We start from the raw sequence: 19,862 nt of genomic DNA on the forward strand, positions 1-19,862 counted from the left end.
GCTCCCTATTTTTCTTCCTTTCTAACCCCTGTCCACCTGCCCTTGCTTCCTTCCACCCCATAACAAAAATGCCTCTGCAGACTGCAGTCTAGGTTAAGACTATAATGCTCCTAAATTCCAGCAGGAAGGGGTGATATATGCTCTTTTTCCACCACACTTAGAACAATGCTCTCCACCATCTGAGCTCAAAATCAACTATACATTCAGGTCTGCACAAAGCAATCAAAACAGTCACTATTTGTCTCAAGATATTCAGATGAACCAGAGGACACTTCTCTTTTACTTCAGCTGGATTTGGGCACCTAACTCACTTAAGCTCCTTTGAAAATCCCAGCACCTATGTCTAATGCAGATGGTTATGTAGAAACTTGTAATGGAATTTTATAATTTCTGATACCACTAGTCATGATTCCTTTTTGTAGGTGGCAAGTTAGAAATATAGGTGGGAACAATGTATTTTAAATAGCAAACATAGCATCTGATTTGGGGCTGTAGGTAATGGACAAGTTTTTCCAGCTGTTGATTTCCTGATTTTACTAAGAAAACAGCAGCATATTTGTTTTCTGATGGATTTATCTAGTTTTTAAACTAAGCCGTATTATCCTTGGAGGCAGGATTGAAATATTTTCCTCAGGATTGAAATATTTTCCTCATCCCAATAAACAGTGTGAATGGCAGTATAAAATAAATGAATTCCCACCAGCAGATGTAGGATCAATTTAGCTATGTTGCAGGCAATTCAGTGATGATAGGAACACAATATTATTGAAGAGTTTAAATTTTTCAAGTTCCAGTATATGGACTTTGAAATTGTGTTAGATGTACATTTAATGCCAGCAGGTCACTTCCAGCTTATGCCTAGGCCCCTAGGCCTCACTGAACTCTGACAAATACATACCTGGAAACCATTCTGGCTGACCTGCAGGTTAATCTAGTTAAAATAGATATTAGCGTTATAAGAATATGTTTAATTAATGTCTGCCTTGTAAACTTCTGTAATTGTGTAACTCACCCAACAGGGAGAAAAAGCATTAATTAGTGCACAGTGCTGGTCCAGTAGACTACAAAGGCTGTTGAAACCAAATGAAGTGTTATAAGACATCAAAAGGAAACAGGCTTTGTGGATTGCCCGCCCTACTTATATTAAGAGGAACCAACCATTGACACATGTTCTATAAGCTTGTATTCGGGGGTAAAGGGATGAAGGGGATAAAAAGCTGCAACAAGGAGAATCTGGATCTTTATGTTGTCTGAACTCTGATGGACAACGATTCCTAAACATAAGCAAGAGATCACAATGCTTCTGAGCATGGGTCCTGAAGGAAATATAGGGCTGCTTATTATAGATGCTTCCAGCAGGGGGGGAGGGAGAGAGAGAGAGTGTATGTGTGTGTCTCTGTGGTAATTTTGTAGTAGTCCTTTGGAGACCATACTTGTTATTGGGCTGGTGAAATCTAATGATAGAAGATACAACAAGTTTGGGGCACCTGCCCGGCTTTTTGACAGTTGCCCTGATCTTGGCAATTATGGTTATGAGCCACTCCAGACAGTGTGACAGTACACAGTACTTTGCTAAATGATATATAAAGCAGTAAGATAATTAAGCAGATGTGACAAGTCCCTTTGAAGGCAAGGAAGAAAGAATTGGATGTGTCACCTCACAATGAAATTGAGTAAGTGGCTTCTCAATGACTCGTAATCCAGGTAAAGACTGGATTTCCCCCCTAAATTATATACTGTAGCTCAAACAGAAATTATGGGCTTGATGCAAAAATTACCAGGTGGCATGTGTTATGCAAGAGATCAGAGAAGACAATCACAAAAAATGGCATCTGGCCTTAAAACGATCAACTTATTAATCTATCTTGCTGAATGTGAACTATATTGACATCTGATAATTAATTACATATTACACTTTTTCTAGAGCTGGCTGAACATTTTTCAAACAAAAAAGGTTTGTTTTGCTTTTGTTTTTTCCTGTTAAAAATATCTTCCTTTCAAAACCAATTTTTTGCCCACATTTTTAGTTTAGCACAAATTTTTTCATGATCTGATTTTTTTTTTAACTTTTAACCATAATTGTTATTGAAATATTTATTTTCCCCAAAACCTGGTTCTTGGAAAGCACACAAAAAAAGGCATTTAAACTCTGTGAAAACAGCCTGGAGATGGTGAAATTTGTCATGGAAAAAAACCTCACTCTCTCAACCAGTTACTCTTTTGAACTATCTGAACTTTCTTATCTACACAATATTTATCTTGCTCCTGAAGAAACTTGCTGTCCACAATTGACTTGTCCTTACTACTGGAGGAATTTGGAACTAAGAAGTAGAGTCTTGTAGTTAAGATTCTGGACTCTTGTTCTTGGCTTTGCTAAGATATGCTTATAGACTCAAACCTCATAGATTTTAAGGCCAGAAGGGACCATCATCAGCATTCAGTCTGACTCCCTGCACTTTGCAAGCCACAGAATCTCACCCACCCACTCCTGTAATAGATCCACAACCTCTGGCTGTGTTACTAAAGCCTTCAAATCATATTTTTAAAATGTCAGTTTTCTGAGAGTCTACCTTTTACAATAATTTAAATCTGCAAGTGAACTCCCCCCCTCCTGCCCCCTGCCACTTTGACCCGGGGGAAAATTCCTTTTCAACCCTGCGCATGTGGCCAAGATCCACTAACCAGACATCTGGGAAAGAATTCTCTGTAGCAATTGAGCGCCCCTCACAACTACTGTCCCATGATCAACTGCTGGAGATATTTACTAGTAGCATGATAATAGCATGCACAGATTGGCTACATGCCATTGTAGGCAGTCTCATCATACAATCTCCTCGGTAAATTTATCAACTGAGTCTTGAAGCCAGTTAAGCTTTTTGCCCCCACTGCTCCACGGAGAAGGCTATGATTTATGTACATCCAGGAAAAATGTCAAGGCTGCAGGTTGCTACCTCTGTAAGGTCTTAACTAGTATCACAACTTCACAGCTCAGAATCAGCTGGCACACAGGAGTACAGCAGACAATACCTTTCTGGAGAGACTGTGATGCTCTCCAGAATCTCAGGTTTCTTCCTTTCTTTTTAATAAGTCTGTAGAAATGCTCAGAAATGAGTGGAATTGAGGCAGAGATGTCTGTGTGTGTTTGCAGAGAGCTTACAACAGCTCAGAAGGATATACTTCATCATCCATCTCGGTGAGGATGTAAATTCAATATCCATTGATGACAGAAATGTTAATGTTGCTAACTATTACATTCCTGATGCATAAGAAAGAAGAGATAGGATCACAGATCTGCACAACTTACCATGATTTTGGTGCCACAAGAGGATAATGTCTGGGAGATACCAGTTTTTCCTCAGTCAGGAAGTAACCAGACCCCAAAAGCCTAGTGGAGCCCAGAGACATATTCAAGTCCTAAAGGGGAGCCAACGTGAAGAGTCCAAGTGGAGCAGAGATGTACTTTAAATGTTCTACATAATCCATGAATGGCATCTTATTTTGGAAAAATCACATGAGCTGAGGTCAATTTGTGGATCGACCTTGAAAAATTACTTTTTCTACACAAAGTAACCTCTGCACAACTTAACTTGTATTTCTTCCTTGCTCTTCTCCAGTGACAGAACTGAGATAAAACATTTAATCTTACGTTTCATGTTATACAGATCCTAATGTAATTAGACTAATTTACTCTTTTTAATTGGTTTTGGATTGTAAGGTTTGCAAAGGAAATATAATAAATGAATGTGCAGAGCACCAGATGGTGACAGTAGCTTCACCCACACAGAAGAATATTCCTATTTGCAATCTTATCAAAGATGAAACAATTTGAATAATAAGGATCAACAAAGGTAATGCAACAGTTGGTCTTAAAAGAAAGAAGTTAGCAGATGAATGCCAAACCATTTGGCATGTTGAGCATACCAGACTGTTGATAAAAATCCAAATGCATGTTACCATAAAAATAAATTGTTCAGTCAATAAATGTACCACATGAGAGACAATATCAAGTGATAGTAATGACAGAAATAAAAATAACTGATCTGCCAATGGAAATATTTGACTAGATGATGGATTCTCATTTGTGTTACATTGACATACACACAAAAAATGGAAGCACTTATGTTTATGTATGTGAATATTACTTTGCCTCACATTTAACTGGAATTTATATGAAACTTTGTCAATATTAATTTTGGTTGTGATTTTTCAAAATATATCAATAAAAAAGTAAAAAGAACACCCGGCTAATTGTTGTATATCCAAGTAATCTTGTGTGTGTAACATTAGAGGGTAAATGAAAACTAAAGTGTAGCAGATGGTGAAAAATATGCTAGTGTTTATCTACACCCAGTCTTTTGAAGACCTTTAGTGAAATAAGCAGAACTGTAAATATACTCTATCAAAAAATCTCTGATAGCACCATAAAGTAAAAGTACATTATAGGAAGAGTTGGCTACCAGACACTTCCCATTACAAGACCCCATTTTTTGTTGCCCATAATTAAACAAATTTTAATCTTTTGGGGCTGAAATGTCCTAGATTGCGTGTCTGCCTCAAAGTGAATTGTTTTAGAAAATGTCACGAAGTAGCCTGCGAACTTGAGAGGGAGGAGAGAAGGCCATTGGACGAGAATGCTGAGTTGGAGGAGATAGGGACTTGAATGAGGAAGCCCAAGGGAAAGACTGAGACATGTTGGGCAAGGACATGGGAGCTGTGATGAATCCAGGGTTGGAGATGGGGATTGGCTAGGGGAGAGGATTAGGACTGGCGCAAGGAGTTGGGGAAGGGAGAAAAAAGAGAAAAGAGTAGATCAGACTGGAGGTCAAAGGTGAAGATGAGATAAGACTTGGAGGGAACAGGGCAGAAGCGTGTGTAGCCTTTAGAGAACATTCTCCTCCAGAACCTTGAATAGACTTCACAATATCTGAGTCTTACCATTCCTCTTGTGAGTAAATGTGTGAAAACCACTCACAAGCCCACTATTTCATCCTCCAATAGTCCTGGTCCACAAAGAGGAGGACAACAACCTACTGCTATCTATTACTTTATTAGCTTAAGAGCCAAAGGTCTGTGCCATGGATCTAAAGTCTGCAGCCCTGCTGCTGAAACATGTGGGCATCGATATGACACCACACAGTGGAATTTCTGGTTTATATTTGCTATTTTAAAGAAAACTAAGGAGATTAAACACAAAAAGGGGAAGAAGGACCACTGCTTCCTTCAAAATCCACTAGATGTCTGAGAGGAAGACATTCAGAGCCCTCTCTGAAAGGAAATGTTCCTTAATGCTGCTGCCATCAACAATTTTTCTGAATGGGTAAGAGAAAGCTTACAAAACACATCACCTCTTTCTTGGAAAATGAACCAAAATGGCTTTCCTTGATCCTCCTGGACACAAGGAGTAAATTCAACAAACTGAAGAACTTTTCCTGTACAATGTGCCAGAACTCCCAACCAAGCTAGTCCCTGATTTGCAGGAATAACATTGACAACTTTTCCAAAATGTTTTTGGAATAAAACCATGCTCACAAAAATGTCCAAACAGTTATAAAATGGATTGCAAACTTGAAACCAATGTATTTTGCTACAAGTTCTCATCCAGTGTATCAGACTACTGAAGATGACAGCCACCAGCCAATCATACCTATTCCTGTTTGTATATCAAAAGTGTAATGACCAAAGATAGCTAAAGAACTCTTTCTTCAGGTCAGAGAGAAATTATATAAACCATTTCGAACAATGTTAACTTTAAAATCTTCTTCAAAGGCATATAAGCATTTTAACATGTTTAAGATTATTTATTCCCCGGGGTGGGGGTGGGGGAGAACTCTGTATCCAATAATACGTTTGAGTAATAGTAAAATCCTAAATCCAAATAGTGCCTAATCCATGGATATGACAAGATCATATCAGGGTTCAGAGTCAGCTAAAGAAATGTGCATTCATCTATTAGTCATCTGCACATTTGTCTGTCATACACAGGTGAGCTAGTGAGCTGTTTTGAATTGACCTTGAAAGATGATAAAGATCAAGCTAGTGCCCATATTTGAGTTACTGTGTGTGTGTGTGTGTGTGTGTGTGTGTGTGAATGGTTTAAATAGACAAACACGGTGGATGAGCAAACCCATGTAGCAACCAAGAGGGGGAGCTGTGCGGACATCACAGTGCTCTCCAAAACTCAGGAGAAAAGTGGGAGTCTTACCTCTGTTATTAGCAGAGAAGAACTGCACTGCCCCACCTCCTCCCCTTCTTCCCAGTTTAATCCCTGCTGAGAACTGTAGGCCTGTTGGTAACAGAGCAGTCTAGAACTTAGTTTTGCAGTCGCCATGTCTCCATACTCAGCACTAGAGGGTATACTATAATGCTTCCTCTTCTCCTTCCTAGGACCCGCCACAGCTACTGCTGTTTCAGCTTTATATAATCTTCTCATGGCTAAAACAAACATGACAATAGAAAGACCCACATTTTACCAAGCATACAGAAAAATGAGGGAGTCCATTGGCTGAGCTGCCGTGACTGTATAGGAACATGCTGTTATATGCCATTATGTCCAAAGAGATGATTGGAAGCCAGCTTGTGGCAAAACACAGCCATACCCACGCATGCCCAAGTGATTATTACTACTTCAGCCAGAACTAACTCTGCACAGAGCTGTAGCAACTGTTAAGCAAAATTGAATTTGCTATGGCAGATGCTAAAGTAATTGCTCAGGGGACGATAGGCCATGTTCAAGTAGTTAATTCATTAGCAGTGCAATCTCCCAGACTAGCATAGGAGTTGCAGACAAGACAGTGATAAACCAGCCAGTAAGGTCTTTGTATGTTGGCATCTTGTCTTTATGCACTAGGTTGACAGGTTTCAATAGGAATCCAAGGTGCGTATATTCAGTTATATTAAATGCCCTGCAAAAAAACATGCCCAATGCTGTGGGGTTAGAAAATCAGGGCATTCTGCTAACGTATGCTACTGTCATTACTTAGAAATCTGATGTGAGGCCATTGTCCCTGATATTATTACCTTGAGCAATAATACCACCTGCCTCGAATATAGAGTTTTTCATGAGAAGATATCAAAGGAGCTTGGCATCGTACCTGCATTTTACAGATCGAGAAACAGAGGCACCAAGAGGGGTCATGGCAAAATAGTTTTGGCAAATACTAATTTCTATTTTTAAATCAGTTTTCACATTTTTGTTTGCTTTCTTTGAACATTCACACAGTCATTTTTGACTGGCAAAAATGTTCAGGGAAATGTTTACCTGGGTATTTGCAGAAAAGGAACTTTAAATTTGTATATGCATGCATCTGCACCAAAAGCACTAGTGTCCTTCTCAAATCAAGAAGCAGGAACAATATTAATTGTGACATTAATATTAGTCGTGACATGGCTGACCAATTATAATTAACAAATACATGCAATTCACACATGAGCAAAAGCCCAATGAAAGGTCTATGCATCATTTTTGTCATTTAAACAGAGCTGAAGTAGGACGTGAGCCCAGTGGGATCCCACAAGTACCCCATCCTACTGTGACAGCAAACCATCAATAACTATTTTTGAGTAAAGTCTTTCAACAAGCTGTTCATCAACCTTATAGGAATTTCATCTAAACCATACTTCGCTTATGGGAAAGTCAGCTAGGATTGGGAGAAAAGCCTTATGAAAAAATCAAGGTTCTCTTATAACCACTACTTCTCTCTATCAACTATTCCAATAACCTTGACAAAGAAGAAAATGAGTAGCTTTGACATGATTTGTTCCTGACAAGTCCATGCTGGCTATTCCTTATAACCTTGCTGTCCTATAGGCACTTATAAATAATAATGGCTCTACTTACATTTAATAATTTGTTCTAGTATCTTTCCAGATTTCAAAGATAGACTGGCTCATCTGCTCTGTTCCCCCTTTTTAAAAACAGATACTATTTTAGCTCTTTTTCAGTGTTCTGAGATCTCACCTATCTTCTGTGAATTCTCAAAGATAATTACTAATATAGACGTAAAATCCCGTTTAACCAGGGTTAACTGCGATGGTCAAACGCTATGTTTAACCGGTTAACTGCTTTAATGGGAGCATGCATGGGAGGTGCCATGCCCCCCCCCGGGTTGGGGGCTGCTCTGTCCAGGCTGGAGTGTCTCTACTTGTGGTGCACCAGTACAGGCCCCACCAGGTTGGATCAGCCCCCGTGCCTGTTATCCATAATCGGTAAGCATCAAACACTAAGAGTGATGCTTACCAGTTAACTGGCTACTCGGTTAACCATTTACATCCCTAATTATGACCAATTCTGGTTTCTGAAGTACCCAGAATGAATTTCAGCAGATCTACTACATCTAAATTATCTAAATATTCTTTAACCTGTTCTTACCCTGTTTTGGTTTGCATTCCCCCCAGCTGCGGTTAATATTAATTGTGTTGAGAATTTGGTCACCATTAACCTTTTTAATGAAGACTGATGCAAAACAGATATTAAACACCTCAATCTTCTTAATAGTATCTGTTAACAGCTCTCCTTCTCCACTAAGCCTAAGAGTTTCACATTCCTTTATCTTTATCTTTTCCCTAACATATTCATAAAAAAACTCTTCTTACTGCTTTTTCTTTCCTTTGCTAAGTAGAACTTCAGAAATGCTAAGGCACAAATGATTTTGTTCCTAAATGTTTGTGTTTGCACTCTGTACTCCTTTGCAATTTTCACTGCTTGTAAGATGAAGCTTTGATTTCCAAATCATTAAAGAGCTCCTGCTGGAGACATATTAACCTCGTACTAGTCTTCCAATTGCTAACTATCAGAATAGTTAGCAATTGTATATTTCATATTGCTTCTCTGAGAAACTGCCAGGGATCTAAGGAAGCAGTTCTCTGAGTTTCTTCAGGTCTTCTGTTTTGAAGTCCATACTTCTTATTGTGATGCGTTCATTACTTCCTTTCCTTAGAATCATGAACTCTCTCATTTCAAGATCACTTTCTCCCAAACTGCCTTCCACCAGGAGATGTGTAACCAACTCCTCCATGTTGGTCAGACTCAAGTCTAAAATAACTGCCCGCTGTTGTTTCCTCCATGCACTGAAAGAAAGATGCTGTCCCTATTACATTTCAAATATGTAATGGAAATTCATATGTGTTTTGCCATCTTCCTTTTCAAACAGAGATCTGTAATTAAAATTCCCCATCCCTACCTATCATTTGCTATTTACACCTACACCCTACCAATATACTGAATGCAGTCACAACCCATGCAATTTTTTAGTGGATTCACCCCACTAAGCAACATCAGCTCTGTCCTAGCCAGACAGAGCATCAATTATATCATTCTCATCTGGGTCAATGCCTTGTGTAGGCAAACAAGAAAGTGGCATCTTATGGATCTGATGAAAATGAAATGCAGAGTTGAATTTCCTGAGTATACAGGTGGCACCATAGCCCAAACCCTCTCAGAGTGTCCCATAATAGCTTTATATGTATACTGCTTAAGCAGAATTCTTTTCAATATTTCATAAGAAGGCTCCTTGGGTTGATGAACAATTACCCAACACCTGCCCCTACTGACCTCCCAGAAAGGGAAAAATAGAGCCACAGAGAAACAATCTCATCCAACCTTGCCAGATCCCACAGGCATGGCTGCAACATTTGTTGATCGACAGTAAAAAGGGACAAGGGATGTAATAAAATCAACCAGAACACTTTCAGAGTGTTGGTTAACCAGTTTCTCTTTCGCAACATTAGGGAGAGCAGGAAAAGAAAGCCCAGGAGCAGTAAAGGGCAGTAAATAATTGTAATCTCCTACTTAGGATTCCTGTTCTCAAGGAGTTTGCAAAACTCATGTATTTCAGCAAGAGTTTTTATAAACTTGTATGTAGTTAGATTTTTAAGTCACATTTTTTTTCTGAACTACAATATAGAAATTTCCAAAATAAATTCTCTCTTAGATAGGCCTAAGAACCGAATGTAATGACTATGCTTAAGTACGATTTAAAGCAGTGATATCTGAACCAGGTCATCAGGTAGTTTGACCCAACAAACCATGATGAAAATATAATAACCAAGAGAAAAGGAGACCATCCCAGCCCTCACAACCAAATCAAACCAAATAACCTTTCTTTATTAATGTGATTCCAAGGATCCTACATTCCTACCTTGCCCCTTCTGTGCTAATCTTGCCAGAGGAGGCTGTGAAGCCTAGGACTATAATAGAGTTTAAAGAGAAGCTGGATAAATTCATGGAGGTTAGGTCCATAAAAGGCTATTAGCCAGGGGATAAAATGGTGTCCTTGGCCTCTGTTTGTCAGAGGCTGGAGGGGGATGGCAGGAGACAAATCGCTTGATCATTGTCTTCGGTCCACCCTCTCTGGGGCACCTGGTGCTGGCCACTGTCGGTAGACAGGATACTGGGCTAGATGGACCTTTGGTCTGACCCAGTATGGCCGTTCTTATGTTCTTAATCTTCCAGGTTTGTGGGTTAGCCTTGCAAGCTTTTCAACAAAGGACATATAATCCATTGGGTCGATATGGGGGAATCTATGTCAGGGATTCATCACAAAGAATTCCACTTTCAAAGCTCCTTGCTCCATGGCTTTTTTGTAGAATGGGGTGTTGTCTGGACCTAAATGTGCATTTTACAAGTATCAGGTTGTTTTGAAAGAGTTTTAGTTTGAAAATCTATTCAGGTGTCAATTTAAAACTTTGGATATCCAAATAGCCCAATCTGGTATGTACAGTATTATGAGCCCAAAGCATGCAAACATCATGACTTAGCCTCCAAAAAGTCATGAGACTTTAAAATAATAAATGTTGGGTTCTTTTTCATCTGCCTTCCTTGTTTGAGCATTTAGGGGTCATATTTTCAAACTTTTCTGCGCAACCATGAGAGCTAGTAACTTACTTTTTAAAAATTATATGAAAATCTCAGTTTTCATGAGTCAAGAAGCTAAGGCATCAAAAAAAGCCATTGAAATACCACAAGAAAGCTAGTAACACTGTGAGTAAAATATTCTGCTGTTGCAATTTCCTTGGTGGAGCTGATGTACTTCAGGGTGTGTATTATGATACTGTATGTTCATGTGAAGGAAGAGTAGTGGAAAATGTGTTACAGAAATGTATGGAACAGAGCACAGTGACAGTGGGAAGCAGAGAAAGACAGATAGCAAGGAATGCTTTTGGATCCCAAATAATTTTCCAAATTAATTAGAAGAAAGCAGTTGTGTCCAAACCTGTGGCTCATCAGGCTCTGAAGTCTGGCCATTGAGGGTGACTGTGTTAAGAAAATATGTTGAATTGTGAATGTGTCTTGTCCTCCAATTTACATTAGCCTCAGCAATACTGGGAAGAGGTGGGGTTACCAGGTTCCCATCACCCCATGGGTGTTTTGAGCAGTTGCTGTCCCTTTCTTGTTGTATCTGCTAAGCAGCTCCTCCTGTTGCATCACAAGGGAGGAGAGAAGAGAGGGAGAAGAGTCCCCCTGCTTGATCCATCACCTCCCCAATTCTGCCAGCCTGTGGCAGCCCAAAAGAAAGCAGGATAGGTGTTCAATTAGTTCTCCCTGAGTCTAGGGAAAGACAGCTACTGACTGAGGGACCCATGTGATTTTTGAAATAATATGTTCATTCTTTAGGGTGAAAAGGGTAGACAAATCTGTAATGGAGTAACCAACAAACTATCACAATTAGCCGTCTGACAGCCTACTTAATGTCCACACTCTACATCAACATATTCCCTTTTGAAACTGTGTTTTGAGAATTATCCTTGTGACTCTGGTGATGAATAAACTCATGTTACTACCATTCATATGAAGGCACCATGCTTCCAAATATTCCACACAGTGAAGACCTTTTTTTTTTTATTATTATGAGAATATATTCCTGGGATTCAAACAAAACCATTAAAACGTGATTTTTTTAAAATGACTATCTGCAATTGGAAAATTCCTGAGAAGAATCAGCTTCTAGTGCAACACAAATGCAATCCAAAGCAGCCCTTCCCATAGAGCAAGAAATCCAAAGAAATACATTTTCTGTGCATCAAGTTTTTTAAATGCTCCCTTTTCCACTGTTAAAATAGTTCCAGGAAAGAGAAAGAAACACGAATAGCAAACAAGTTGTGTGTTTGTGCAATACTTAGCACAACGGCCCATGACTGAGGTCTCCAGACACTACTGCAGTAATAAAAATATTGTAACAACAGTAGCAGCAGCAGCTGAAGATTTCATTTGTTTAGAAACAGTGGTGTCTTTATAAGTGGCATCAGAGTCGAAATCAGATTCAAAATACAAAAGCAGAGATTATCTTTTCAAGTTACTGTGAGTTTTAGTAAAGTCTACTTAAAGGTTATGATTATTACACATCTTTTCTACCCAAAATGTTTTTTCTCCTCTTTGCAAAACTGAAATTGTCTAGACAAGTCTTCCCAAGTATTTCTCCTGCCTGAAAAATGAAACTGAGATTTTGAAGACCTTTATATATTTAGACACACAGATACATGTTCTCTGAAAATAAATTGCATACTCAAGTTGCTGCTTGTCAGACTTCACACAGTAACTAAGGTATGTACATATGGATTTGAGCGAGCACACTCTAGGCAGTGTTGTGATAATGTTATGCTATATAATGTGTTTGATGTTTTCCCTACAAACAAGAAGCAACAGACCTTACATTAGGGTCCTGCAGACTGGAGGCCTTACTGGTATTTACAAATGATGGCTCTTCTTTCCCCACCTGCTAAAAGAAAGAGTCATAGTTTAGTATATTTATGGCATATAGTTGTAGAAATATATACAATACTATAAAACTATAAGTACCAAAATATTTTCAATGCATAAAATGCTAGTTGTGCCCAGATTATAAAGCAAAATTGTTTTGCTTTCCATTTCCTTCTGTTGAGAATCATTTAAAAGTTAATCAGCTGCAGAATACAAGGCACAGTATAATAATATTGGGGGAAGATGATCTTTTTGACAAAACAAACTGATATAAATGCACATTCCATACAATATTTGAGTATGGATAGTGGAATCAATCAAAACCAAACAATCTTTTTTTCTGCTGTTTAACTCCTCCCTGAAACTAAATTATGTGCAGATTATTTCCACCTGCATACCCACAGCCTAATTAGAATCACCATACCAAATCTCACAACTCTTCAACCAGACATTGAAAAATAAATTGGAAAAAGTAGTACCTTTGCATAACTTAAAAATCTGCTTAAAACCCACCAAAAGCTCTCCAATTCACTATTTCCCTAGAAGCCACAAACCTCTCTCTCTTGTATAGTTTGTCCTCAAATGCTGGAAAAACAACTAGCCATAATACTGCTTAAATGAAATCAGCAGAAAATGCAGACCGGCAGCTAATTTGACTTAGCGGTACATTACATACTCTTCAATGGATCCAAGACTCCAATATCCACATATCACCAGTACAATGTTGTACATGGCCCCTGTGTACTCTACTAACACTGTCTACAAATACTAGGGTATCTCCATATCTCTAGTAGACCAGAGGGGCTGTGATTTGGCCCAGTCAGTTTAAAGGATCAGGAGGAGTTTGAGCATACAATATATTACCTATTGTATTAATTGTTCTTTGTTTATTAAAAACAATACCACCGATATTTTTTATACTCAGAGCACTTTAGAAATCTCCAGTTAATCTATAAAAATTGATTGGAAATACTTAAAAGTATCTACACTGTATGCATGGTTCACAATTGGTCTTGTTCAAATTAATCCTTACATTTCTTACTTTCAAATGTTGAGAGATTTTTTTCAGTCTAAAGTCTGTAGTGAGATTGTGTTTAAGGTCTTTATTTTCACAACTGACCTCTGTTTAAAAATGTTTTTGATTAGGGAATGAGGAAAAAAATAACAAACCGTTAGTATAGGTGAGCAGCAGAAGTTAGTGCTTCTTTACTCGTTAATATTTAAGTCAAGTGGTGATGAAGCTTCACATAAAACTGCTATATTTCTGAATGTTGAATGAGTGCAGCTGTCAGAGACTTAACACACACAGTCTCTTCGGTCCAAGAGATAATATTTTCAGCATGTGTATTGCTAAATGATAATTAGCTAGTTTCTTGCTATTTGTCAAACCAATTCTATAAAAATCATGAATTTTACTTTAGTCCAATATTTAAATTACCCAATTGAATATGGGGAGTGCTCTGAATTTTAAGGTGCACTTGAACATAATAATGGAAAATAGAGTATTATCACTGAGAACAGAGCACAAAAAGATTACAAAAGTCAGCAATTGTAACCACAAATGAAATTATTAAAATTCAATCTATTCTGCAAAATGAGATCAGTGCCCCCTTTAGGGAGGGATTCGGCATGTTACTGGCTAATAATCATATCCCCCAGCCCTGTAACATGTAAGCTAATATATCCACTCTTGGAGCCAAGAGTGTGATTCACAGCTGGTGTAGGCAAACTCATACTAGCTCTCAGCTAAAACCAGTAGCGTAGCATCAGCAAAGGTCTGGACCAGCTTCCCCAAGTTCAAACTCGCCCTGACCCCCTATATGTGCACTTGTGGTGGCTAGTCCAGGCCACCGCTCATGCAGCCCACTCAACCGAGACTACACAATCAACAAGAGCTAGCACAGGAATGCTCGCACAGCCTGTGAAGCACAGTTCTAGCTCCTCGTGTAGATGAAGCCTCAATCCCCAGACCACTGCTACCTCCCCAGCATGAATCTATGCTGGAATATGGAGCCAGCTGAATGCGAGGTTGGGGGGGGGGGAGAGGAAAGGAGTATTTTAAAACATTTTCTACGTATTGAGGGATTTTTTATTATTATTTTATGTTTTAAGGGATAGAAAGTAAATATTGAAAGCAGGCGCTGTAGAGTGTAGAAGGACAGACCCAGAAAGAAATTCTGCCTGTAAATTATATTACTGATAAGGTCTCCATCAATCTGGAAACTGGGTTGTTCCAATTTTTGTAGGCTTAGGTAGCTAAACAAGTCTGCTGACAGAAGGCTTTTGGCCTTGTTTTCTTCTTGCATGGCAAATCATTTACTAACCAGTGATCAACTTTCTCAGCACATCTGAAAGCATCTGACCCAGAACCTGAAACAAGAACTATGTACCAAGAAAAATTACCACAAGAGTGTCCCGACTGTTGGAGTTCCCTGAAAAAATGCAAATGCTATGGCCAAAGATTCATCATTCTTTCAGCAATCTGAAAAAGGGAGTTTTGTCTATAACCCAGAGGTGTTGCGAGGGTGTTATGCACCTAGGGGCAAAGGCAAAATTTGGGTTCTTTTACACCCCGCCGCCCGGCAGGGCCCCGAACCTGGCGCACGCCTGAGCCTGACCCTGGGAGGAGAGGGAGGTGCTTGTACTGCGACTTCCCCTGCTCCCTCCAGTTTGGGGCCGGGCGTCTGCATGCACTAGCCCGCCAGTGGAGATGGAAGTGGGTCGGGCTGGGGGTGGAGAGGCAGGGAGGAGGCTACAGCCAGCAGTGGCGGGCGGAGGAGGAGCAGGCGAGCTGAGGGATGACAGGGAGAGAGGAGGGGGATTAAATTGGTGCCCCCCTAGAGTGGTGCCTGGGAGCAACTGACCCCTCACTACTCCACTGCTAGAACCACCCCCTATCTGGTGGGAAGCAGATAGCAGCCACTAGCCAGTGGTCTCTATGTACCATTAAACTCAGGAACCTTCACTGTCAGAGGCTTGGACAGCCACATAAGTAATGAGGTATGAAGGCAAGAATGCAGCGACATGTGGCTGCTCAGCAGATTGCCTCCACTGAGGCGGATTCTCGCTCTGCCCATGCTGTAAAAGGAATGAGCTATAATGCCTTTGGGGCATGACAGGCCATCTGGTGCATATGCTTCCTCTGGACACTGTCAGATGCATTTAATTATTACCAAAAGGGAAACAACTTGGCCCTTCTTGCAGGCAGATTATAGGAGAACCAGGGAATCCAGTTCTCCAAGCTCCCTGACACAATGGAACGTCAGGCGCTTTCCTTACCTGAGGCAGGCCCAGAGCAAAGACAAAGGAAATAAATGTGGTGATTTCAATGAAAAATGATTTGGATAAAACTGCTAACAGGGCAACAAGTTACATTATCATTGGAGGAAACCATGACGGGGCACTAGCTTGCATGCTCTCTACAGATAGAGATAGATGCCAAGGAAAGCTATTCTTACTGAGAGCCAGAGTTATTCTTTACATCAAAAAAGGGGCACAGAAAGTTGTGAATCCTGACTGGCTGCTTTATCGGCTCCTACTGCCTTGGCTGACACCTGAGCCCCTACCTTCCTGTCCCATTCCTCCCTGCCTGCCTTATTCCAGATTCTATCGTGCTGTTACACCTACTCCGGCTACTGACTCTGGCTCTATCCCTCGGCTCAATTCCTGACTTTGACTCATGGTTTGACTCCGTCTCTGACCTGCAGTCCCTGACTCTTGTTCTGACTACTAGACCTGACTCCCACTGCTCTGACTACTAGGTCTAACTGCCTATCCCCATTCACAACAGTTATACTGTATGGGCTCGTCTACACTGGCCCCTTTTCCGGAAGGGGCATGTTAATTTCACCTATCGTAGTAGGGAAATCCGCGGGGGATTTAAATATCCCCCGCGGCATTTAAATAAAAATGTCCGCCGCTTTTTTCCGGCTTTTAAAAAAGCCGGAAAAGAGCGTCTACACTGGCCCCGATCCTCCGGAAAAAGTGCCCTTTTCCGGAGGGTCTTATTCCTACTTCGAAGTAGGAATAAGAGCCTCCGGAAAAGGGCGCTTTTTCCGGAGGATCGGGGCCAGTGTAGACGCTCTTTTCCGGCTTTTTTAAAAGCCGGAAAAAAGCGGCGGACATTTTTATTTAAATGCCGCGGGGGATATTTAAATCCCCCGCGGATTTCCCTACTACGATAGGTGAAATTAACATGCCCCTTCCGGAAAAGGGGCCAGTGTAGATGTAGCCCCAGTGTGTTCCGCTTCCAAAACAACGAATCCCCTTTTGTGTTTATCCCACCATATTCCTCTCTCTCTTCTTTATCACCAGAGGCATTAAGGAACATCTTAGTCTCTTCTTCTGACTTCATGAATCAGCCAAAAAGTTGACCGAAGCAGTGGATACTTGCAAAGGCAGTCAGGCAGCTGATTATGCAAAAGAGAGAGGGGAAGCTACACTATTTCCAGATTGCTGGAGCCCTCCAAGCAGAAGGCCAGCAATAGCCATGGTTCAATGGCACCGACAGCAAAAATGCTTCCCCCAGCATGTCTGTTGTTCTGAAATGAAACTGAGGAACTCTCAAGGGCATGGGATGTTTTCAGCTTCCTGCCAGTGTACCCAATCCTTCTGCCAGACCACTTCTTGGCTGACCTGATTGTATTTCATAAGCCAAGCAGCAGGGTTACTGGGAAAAGAAGCCTCCAAGGAAAACCCTGGTGCGGGAAGTGGTGTTGGTATCTCAGCTGATAGGGCTCTTCCTTTGCAATCAGAAGAGCATCATGGGTGGTTCTTTGAGGGAGGAACCATCTTTTTGTTCTGTGTTTGTACATGGCCTAGTACAACAGATCTAGGACTGTGGCTCTCAAGTGCTATTGCACAGCAAATAGTAAAAAACAATAATTGTACCATTAAAGTGATAGCAGGCATTGAATTGCAGGAGACCTTTTCTGATGAGACACAGAGCTGAGGTATTGATTATGTGTAGTCATAACAACCTTGCGTCACCATTTGCAAGTCTATTCCTCAGTGTCCCAGGGATTGTGTTTTATTCTCCCTTGTCTAACTGAACAAAGTTGTCATCATTTTTATCACTCCTTTTTGAGTAAAGTTGTGGATTCCCTTAAAATGGTTGCTCTATTCCACCTAAGGATGCTCCACCCTGCATTCCCTGAAGTCCTTTCTTTCTATACCTCTGCCTCCCTTTATTTCCAGCCTACTCACTTTTAAAGTTAAACAAATCTGTTGCCTTTGACAGACAGAATGTAGCCAATTTGAATTATAGCCATTTAAATTCCATTGTTATGAACAATTATAACTGATGTGATGTCACATTCATTGGAGTAGGAGTTAAGAGTATCACAACAATTGCTTCTTTTCAACTTAGCTTGGAATTTGAGAGTGAATGTATTGCTCATCCAAGTGGGTGACTAACAGCAGTGACTTTAACAAAGCATTGTGCAAAGAGGCCTGTTCGAGCTTCTCTCTCTCTCACACACACACATACAGAGCTAAGACGCAGAACCTCAGTCCAGCCCAATTATACTCCTGTTCTAAGATCTCAAATTGAGACTGTGAAATTGTGCAGCGCTAGTATGATACATACAAGGAGGGACAGAAGAAATCAGCAAATCTGCATTATTCCCCATCAAAGCTTTCGTATAAACTGTAATCCATGATGGAGGACAGACTGACAGGCGTAACATTTTAGTCATTTCACAATGTTTGAGTAGCTATCTAACAAGAGGCAGTAACTCCTCCAGGCATTCTGAGATATTTATCCAAGTTCTATAATACTTCACATAAAATATAAATCCTCCAATGTATTCCCTGTACCAAACTCATTTTCTCTTCTGACCTTATTTGAATCAAGGCCTCCGGAAGTGAATATAAAGAACTTACAATCCCAATCATATAGATCATAATTTAACATATTTCCTTGCAACAGCCTTTGGGAAAAATTTGGAAACCATATCATATCATCTTCTGGGGGCATTGCAACTCTGAAGATTCTTCATAAATAACTGACAGTTGAATTACTCCTTAAAGGACAACATGATGAAAAGGCAGAGGCTCACCAAAGAGACAGCTAGGAAAGCCACTGATGAGTATCACTTCAACTGTACGCCCTTGCTACCTGAAATCATGTGTGGATCCAATTTTAGGTTGCATTTGTTGCAAACAGAACAAAACATAACATGAAATATGATCAAAACATTCTGAGAGACCTCTTCACTGTACATTGCAGTGGTTCTAGGCAAGACTAGTTAGCACAGGTCAGCTTCACATCTTACTTACTTACATTATGTCCTAGCCCCTACACTGACAATACATATCTCAGAGCAAAACTACATTATTGGTATATTGGGGGTTTTTTAAGAGAGGGGGAGGGAAAAAGAATAAGGTATCTGCAATAGTCTAAACATATTGCATAGCTATACACTTGTGAACAAGTTTTAATACCCTTTGAAACAAATTCCAGCATCATGTTCAACCCCCAATAAAGTCACGGCCATATACATATGATTATATTTTTCTAGGTTACAGATAAGGCATCAGACTCACTCCTATTGAAATTTCATAGACTTATGAGTCTCAAGGAGTTGTGAGGATTGTTTATGGGGGAAGGAGAGGTGGAAAACTTATGGAGAAAATAAACATCTGTTGTAGAAGGCTCAATGGATAAGAATACCACGTATCTTTCCGGATAAGAGACAAAAACCCTCTTAAGGTAATTATAAGTTTGCTGAAGTGTCTGTATGCAACACTAAAGACAACTAAGATTTGCTTTGGGCCAAACTGAGTATGCACAGCTATCAGAATCCTCTATCAGTTGGACCACGAACTTTCCAAAAGGAACTTGTGATATTGTCAGCTCCTCCAGTCAATCCCTCCTTTTCATTACTGCCCCATGTAAAAAGGATTTGAATGCTGCCAAAACCTGTTTTTTGTATTCATGCAACTCTTCATTGTTGGTTTTAAAAGAGCATGTGATATGCAGTCTGTCAACTATAAAGTGTTGGATCTCCATGATGAAGTGTGAAGGGTTTATTGTGAAACAGTGCTGGCTTACTGTGCTGAGTTTATTGTGGAACCCATAGCCTCCATTTCCACAATTTGTGTGGGTTCGTCACATTCTTCACAACATGCATCTGCACACACTCATACATACTCCACCACACCTGGC

The 19,862-nt window shown here is 40.1% G+C and overlaps 1 protein-coding gene across 2 annotated transcripts in view; it reads right to left on the reverse strand.

Moving 5' to 3' along the window:
* The window catches only part of EPB41L4B (erythrocyte membrane protein band 4.1 like 4B), a 266,752-nt gene that overhangs the window by 48,970 nt on the left and 197,920 nt on the right, over positions 1-19,862 (reverse strand). Inside the window, exon 19 of one of the 2 annotated variants that reach the window (XM_075921605.2) lies at positions 12,643-12,710. In XM_075921605.2, the coding sequence (XP_075777720.1) occupies positions 12,643-12,710 (68 nt within the window). Of the gene's footprint in view, positions 1-12,642; positions 12,714-19,862 lie in introns of both variants that reach the window. The other variant, XM_089776480.1, reaches the window with a different exon arrangement.

This window comes from Pelodiscus sinensis, chromosome 2, assembly GCF_052426305.1.
Source record: "Pelodiscus sinensis isolate ZL-2025 chromosome 2, ASM5242630v1, whole genome shotgun sequence".
Lineage (NCBI taxonomy): Eukaryota > Metazoa > Chordata > Testudines > Trionychidae > Pelodiscus > Pelodiscus sinensis.